The sequence below is a fragment of the Quercus lobata genome, chromosome 2, assembly GCF_001633185.2.
Source record: "Quercus lobata isolate SW786 chromosome 2, ValleyOak3.0 Primary Assembly, whole genome shotgun sequence".
Taxonomy (NCBI): domain Eukaryota; kingdom Viridiplantae; phylum Streptophyta; class Magnoliopsida; order Fagales; family Fagaceae; genus Quercus; species Quercus lobata.
In genome coordinates this window covers 33,371,060-33,378,527 of record NC_044905.1, presented here as the reverse complement: position 1 = coordinate 33,378,527, position 7,468 = coordinate 33,371,060, and the positions used below count along the sequence as shown (strand labels likewise).

General features: G+C 35.3%; 1 protein-coding gene across 1 annotated transcript; it reads right to left on the bottom strand.

Annotated features, from left to right (window-relative positions):
* Positions 1-596: 596 nt before the first annotated feature.
* LOC115975387 (alpha-(1,4)-fucosyltransferase) lies at positions 597-5,713 on the bottom strand. The gene is made up of 3 exons (XM_031096147.1): positions 4,974-5,713; positions 1,547-1,720; positions 597-1,443 (listed from the first exon to the last, which is right to left on the bottom strand). Exons 1-3 carry the CDS (start codon positions 5,463-5,465, stop codon positions 874-876), a joined length of 1,236 nt encoding a protein of 411 aa, XP_030952007.1. The 5' UTR covers positions 5,466-5,713; the 3' UTR covers positions 597-873.
* Positions 5,714-7,468: the final 1,755 nt, after the last annotated feature.

Genomic DNA, 7,468 nt, shown 5'->3' with positions numbered 1-7,468 from the left:
ATTTATGGATATTATTTCACTCCACACCACACACGACAATGTTTGTTTGAAGCATATTTTTCATTAGGAAATTCACATGTAATAGGTTTACTATTTTTTAAAGTGCACAATTTAATTCTAAACTTATAAAATCTGGGGTTTAATTTAAAATCACCCTCAAATTATAGGGTTAATATCCCTACAAGATGTAATTTATCCAAAATTTTATTCCAAATCTATTGTACAATAATTAAAAAATTGCTAAATAATATCACTAGCACATTTAATTATGTCAATTATAACCACCGCGCACCCTTGGTTCAGTGGTCACTCCACAAGTATAAATACTTATAGGATGTGGGGAGTAAGGGTCAGGGTTCAAGTCTCCAGAAGGGAACTTCACACACATATACACTTAGATTAAGCTAGAGTAGAAATTATATCTTGTAAAAAAAAAAAAAAAAAAACAGTCAATTGTAAATTAAGGCATAAGGTTATGAAATCACCTTCGCATTCTTTTATGATAGCTCAGTGATGATAATATTATTTGTGATACCCATATATGTGGTTCAAATCCCAAGTCCCCCTCCCCTACTATCTATCTATCTCCCAAAAAATAAAAATAAAAAATGCATTCTTTTGTTGCAATCTCTAAGCTCCATAATCCATAGGACTAAACAAATTGAATAGGTTTAGGTTGGATTCGGGCTAACATCATCTTTTTTCTCAACCGTATACTCTATTCGTATTCCATATTTCTACAACATGTCATTCTTGCCTGTATACACCTAAAAATAACCCTGGCATGAGGACCCAAAATCCTAGGATCAACTATGATGACCATCACAAAGAAGTGAAGAACTCAAGAATTTAAAAAAAATGAAGCACCAAAATTCAAGAGGCTTTAGCATTTCTCCCACCTTTTCTGCTAACAGCCTCACACAACCGGCATGGCAATGTGTCAAGGCTCACTGCACGGGTCTTTCCATAGTTACCCAGTACACCACATCTTCTCCAAGCATGGTACTCTGCATAGGCTACTGGGTCATTAGCAAGAGATTTAATGTAAGAAGCCAAGTCCTCCAAGGAGTTGAATTTAGACCCATCTATAATTGAATGTGGGGGGACCAAGTCCCAGACATTTGGGGCACCAAAATAGATAGGTACTGCACCTGCGTCTAGAGCATAAAATAGCTTCTCTGTCACATAACTCTCTGTTGCAGTGTTTTCAATGGCCAGAACAAACTTGTAGTGAGACATTGCACAATGTAAATGGTCCCACCATTTTGGTGTGACACTGGCATCATTGGCACACTCAGGATAGAGAGATAGGGCCATGTCTAGGCCACCAACATTGTTCAAACACTTGCCAAATGAATGATGAGGTAGCAAACTGAGAAGCTGCTTGGCAAGCCGATTTCTTTGAGGAAGACAACGTGATGAAGACCAATATACAAGTGTATCCTGGAAAATGAAAACCCCATTTAGAGTTACAACAACAGTTGCTCCAACCCTCACCCCCAACCATTTTCTAATGAACAATCATATAGAAAAGCTCAGTACTTACATTGTTCTTAGAAAAAGACACATGATAATTTCGACCATTATGAAAGAGTGCACCAGCATAGGTTGCCTGAACATCATCTTTGGCATGATAACTAATAAATATATCATCTACCCCTGACCGCTTTCGGCCAGCCTCAAGGTCCATGTATACACGAAGCGGATCTCCACTGCGTCTCTGACAAACATAAGGAAAAAGCCACAATGAAACAGGCCAACAAAAGAGTTGTGTGGAAAGCACTTAAAAATATGCAAATTAACATTTATAATTCCCAAGAAAAAAAAAAAAAAAATCTGCTGACAGACTGTTCATTAGCTTGTCCACCTAAAGAATTAAAATTTAGAGAGGAGTCAGCATCGAAGTCTATAACATCCATGGTTTTCAAGATGCCTTAGAATGTCATCCTTATGAAAATTGCCCAAGGGCCTGCTTGAGCACGTATCACAAGCGCATTTGCAAATTTGTCACTAATTGTACATTTATGACCATTTAAAAGACAAAGATAATTACTAAAAATGAAGACTAAATTTAGGCAACAACGACAACAATATATCTCTGCACACTCACACACAAACAACAATATTGTTAAACAGGCATTACATAGTATAAACGATAGGAGCAATGACAATGATAATCATGATCAACGGAAATTGACATTGAAGGCAATCAACTTGACAACTATCAGAACGAGCAAGGAGTCAATATGTGCCTAAAATATTGGATTCTCTGTTGCTCTTTCTAATATCCAGATCCAGAATTCATCAGCAACATAATTTTAGTACACTCAGATTTTTTATTCAAGTTGAGGAAAAGAAAAGAATTAGAGGAAGACTAAAATAACATTGCTAGTGGTAAAAAAATGACATGTTAATGAAGGAGGTGACAAAGATAATGATTTTGGATGATGATAGAATGGTAAAGAAAAATACATGCAGTAGACCACAATTAGTTTGTTCAGGATCCATACATAACTCAGTTTTTGGACTAAAGCTTTGTTGTTGCAATGTTGTTTTATTATAATTTTAGTAATTGGATTTTTTTTCCCCGTCTCATAATCTGGTCCTGTTTTTTATCCACTTAAAATGTTATCCGTCATGTATGACTACCATCCTTATCAAGAAAAATTTCAAGGTGGTCTATTCAACATATATACTTAGAGGACTGCTACTGATCAAGTACAAAATTAATCAGCCCATCCACAAATCGACTCCGATTCTGCTAGGCCTGCTCATGCGTGGCAAAAGTATGCTTTACACATGAAAAGTCATTCCCCTACGCTTCTCTTCACTTTGGTAGATGTTTCCAAATCTTAATATATTTAAATAAATGAGTTAATGAAGGCAATCAATTACAAAACATTCCTACACGGTTTATCCTTATAAACACCATAATAATGACATACTATGTGTTTTTGCTAGAAGGTTATGATATGAAAAGCAGACACTGCTAGCATAAGTTTAGAAAGGTTATTTGTCACTAACTAGTAACTACATATTATCAGCTAACATTCTCCAGATACTTCCTCATTATGCTTTAGGAAGTCCCTCTCAAGAGTCTTAAGTAGCTTCAATTTTTTTCGTTGGGACAATTAACAAATGCACCCGGTAGAATTCAAACCCATGATCTCACCCACCACCCCATACTTATTGCTGACAAAATACCATGAGGTCCAAAGACCATCGGTCAGAAGTAGCTTCTGGATTTCTTTATTTTTAAAAAATATACCATTATTTTAAGTGCCTAGTAGGCATACATATGTCTTGTAAGGGACAGTACTTTTAGTGCGAAGCAAAGGGTCTAGATATGGGTATCAAAGCTTTTACAATTTACACTATATTTAAAGTTTTTAAATCCACAAGTTTTCAATTGTACTACTCAGTCTTCTCTAAACCAATTAATAATGTACGATCATTCCTCTCTCTGTATTGCCCAAATTAAGCTTAAAAGGCTATATTCCAAACAAAAAACCTTCTATCTTTACCAAACCAACTTCCACAACCTTCTAAGGCATGACTCAATGTACCCCAAAAATACTAAGAAAAAAAGACCACTAGTCTTGGGCTACTTCATGGTGGATTGACAAACGGTCCACAATTTCACCACCACATTTGCACATACAACACCAATCTACCAAAACAACTCCTCTTTAACAAGGTTTTCACCTGTCAAAAATTTCCCCATGTTGTCACTCACACAAGCAAAGCAACATTCTTTGGACTTTTTGTGCACCAAATACTCTTCGAAGGAAATCTATTAACATTGAAAGCTCTTAGAGCCCCTTTAGAAAGAATGAACATCAAACTTACCATCATGGTTCAACCTCCACCTCAACCAGTCAGATCCATCTACATTTGAGAGATTGGAGTATAACATGTCAAAAAATAGAGTCTATTGGCCCTAACTCCCAATCATGAAAAGTTCTCACAAATCCATTTTTCCATGAATGGTCCCTCTTTTTATCTAGAGGTCCCAATCAAGTGTATACATACAGATGTCTCTTAATACATTGCAATCAAATGCATTTTGGATTTAAGTCTCTGAAAGCACAATTCTCACTCCACACATCATGTCAAAACCAACTCTTCTGCCAAGAGCCTTGTGGCTCAATTGGTTGGCACCTCCTAATGTTTTGAACAGAGACACATCTAAGGTTCAAATCCCCCACCCTGTTGTACTTATCAAATTATCAACACACACCAAAAAAAACTCGTCTACTATCCCCAAAAAACATAGGTCATGTATTGCAAATTTATCCCAACCACCACTAAGGCCTCTCTAAAGTCTACAACCATAAGTTTCTTGCAACATTTGTTGTCCGGTGTCCCCAAGCCACCCTATTCTTTGTTCCACTAACTACTCTCCAAAGATAGTTTCCTTCCTCTCCAAATCTTCCCAACCATTTACCTAACATAGCTTGATTGAAAGTGCCCAACTTTCCCATCAAGTACACATCCCTCCCCTTTAATCAACTCTAGGACTTGGATTCATATTTGACTACCTCCACATTTAGATCAGAAACATATAAAAATAACACACTAATATAGTATGCCATAATCATGTCATGTGGAAATCATATACCTAATACCCTTCTTTTTCTTTTATAGATACAATAGGATTTGAACTTACGTCATTCGCTCTATGATGATTGCTCTTTACCATAATACCAAGGCACCAATTAGTTTCAGGTGTAGGTGGAATTCAAACTCACATCAACTATTTGATAACATGCGACTTTATTGGTTCAGCTAATTGGAATCCATGTTATGTAATCCTCTTCTTAATAATACCAATTCCACCAAATCAGTAACAACTAATCAGCAACCTCCAATCAAACAAATTTACATATGAAAAAAAAATAAAAAAGCCTCTAAAAATTGAAACTTAAACAAATCCAATTATTTGAACTATAAAGAAAAAATAAAAGGAGTACCTGAAGCGGAGGAGTAGTGGTCTCGAAGAACAAGGCATCAGGCTTGTCAGCAAGAACAGAAGATTTAGTCCACAAACAGCTTAATCCACATCGACACGAATACAAATTGTCCAAATTATCAGGGATCCAAGTCCAACCTTTCACCAAAACACTCACATGCTTCATTTTCAGCTCACGGCATTCAAGTTCAGACTCACCACCAACCTTTTGCAAAGAAGAAGACCCATTTGACTGAACCGAGACAAACCCAATTTGCTTCTCCTTGAACCGGGCACAACCCACTTGAGAATCCCACTTCCTGAAGGCGCTGATCAAATTGGTAAATGGGTCGGGTCCGGATTCGGGCCCAGACGAAGTGGGTTGTTGGTTGATGGGTTGAATTATGGAGTTTGATACTGATGGGAAGTCGAGGAAGCCCGAGATGAAGAGGATCAAGAAAGTGAAGCCTAACATGGAGAAGATGGTGAAGACGTTGAGGGACTTCAATGGCATGGTGGTTACAGATCGAGCAAATTCAGAGTCGCTCTCTCTGCATAGAGAGAGGGTATAACTGAGGAGGGTCAGTCAACGAATTTGATTCAAAATTAGGCTGTGGTTTTAGACTTTTTGTTAGATCGGAAGTTTTTGTCTTCCCGTCTCACGTTCTCTGTCAAGTTGATAATCATAGCCATAGATCACAGGAGAGTTACAAATTAGTTCGGAGCGGTTCTTTTTTTTTTTTGGGTCTTTTGGTCATGAAATAGTAGTTTAATGCATTCTGTCACAATTTTAAATTATGTGTTTGGAAGCTTAGACTTAGACTTAGACTTATTCTTATATTTGAATTTGAATTTGAATTTGGATTTTAAATTAATAGATTTAAAATATTTTATTTTAAATCCATTAATTTTAGGAGTTATTTCAAACCCATTTTAAATCCATTAATTTTAGGAGTTATTTCAAACCTAAACATATTAAAGACTTAAAATATTTGGTAGATTTGTCAAATCCAAACCTTTGATTTTTTTTTTTTTAAACTATCCCAACAATATTTGAATTTTAATCATTCAAATTCAAATCTAAATACTCAGCTAATGTCATCCAAATTCCAAACGCACCATAAAGGTATTTTAAGGTTAAAGCTTCCAAGTTTGTTTTTTTAATCTATAATTTATGCTTAAATTTGTAATTTTAAAGTAAACCAAAATACTATTTTTGTCTTATATATTAGGGTTACTCTTAATTTAGTCTCTAGATTTTGGTTTCAATTAATTTGATTCATGTAATTTTCAATAATTTGGTCTTTACCATTAACTCATTAATGGAAATTGATAGCAAGTTTACAATAAGTAAAAATAATATGAACTAAATTGATTTATACCAAATTGTAGGGATTAAATTGACAACAACCTTGAAGTGTAAATACCTTTAAAGTATTGTTGATTGTAATTTATCAAATAGTAAATACTTTTTGAGGTAAAATTTTATATATTGGAGAAACTTTATTACAACTCTACCATTAAAACAGTACTTTTTAAGATCTTTCGTATAGGGTATTTCAAAAGTACCAAGAAAATGCAAATAGATAATAAAAACACAAAATCACAACAAAAATCTCCTCACAGTCAATAATGTATATTACACAAATTTTATACAACATTCTACACTAAACATGTAAATGTATGTGTCCATTGTACCTCATCTAAATCTTTTTCTTTTTTTAATTTTCTCTCTGATTTACTTAAAACACACACACACGCATAAAAACTCTCTTTTCTCTCCTCTCTCACACCTCCTCTCTCCTCCAATTGAGTGTCGCACACAACGAGCATGGTGTGGCAGCGAATTGTGGACTTTATTAGGTGTAGATCAGTGATAGTGCCTCTCTCTCTCTCTCTCTCTCTCTCTCTCTCTCTCTCTCTCTCTCTCTCTCTCTCTCTCTCTCATATTTGTGCCTTGGGCTTGTTGATCATTAGGAGGCGCCACATTACGCGATCTAGATCTCAAATTTGTGGTGGTGGCTAGGTGGGTTGAGTGGTTGAGACACTGAGTTATTTGTTGGGTGTAAAAAATGTTATTTAGATTATTTAATAGGTGTATTGTAAAATAAAGAATAAGATGTAGAGTGGATTGTTAAAGTGTGTATGTAAAATAGATAAAGTAGTTTTTTGGCTATGTAAAAAGATTTCTTTGGCATTTCCTTATGTTAATGCTCTTAGGAGAAACTTTATTACCAGAATTTTACAGTTAGTTTCTATAAAAAAAACTAAAAAAACCAAATCAAAACTCCACTGTTCAAATTATACTTAGGACAATACCAAACATGCACTAACTAAACACCTTAATTGTTTGGAAATAAATGGATTTGTTTATATTGACCCATATACCCTAGGAGACCAACTTCGTTGGGCAGGGTGGGGTGCTTGACACCTTCCCACCTATAGAATGTAGATTAGGCATTTTCCTTATTTACTTTCTTTAGATTGACAACTCCATTGTTTAACTTCCATAGCTTA

Excerpts from the sequence above, each read along its gene's own strand:
- LOC115975387 (XM_031096147.1), bottom strand. The coding sequence starts at position 5,465 with ATGCCATTGAAGTCCCTCAACGTCTTCACCATCTTCTCCATGTTAGGC. Across the intron at positions 1,721-4,973 it reads CCACTACTCCTCCGCTTCAG|AGACGCAGTGGAGATCCGCT; the intron begins GTACTCCTTTTA and ends TATGTTTGTCAG. Across the intron at positions 1,444-1,546 it reads TGTCTTTTTCTAAGAACAAT|GATACACTTGTATATTGGTC; the intron begins GTAAGTACTGAG and ends TTCATTTTCCAG.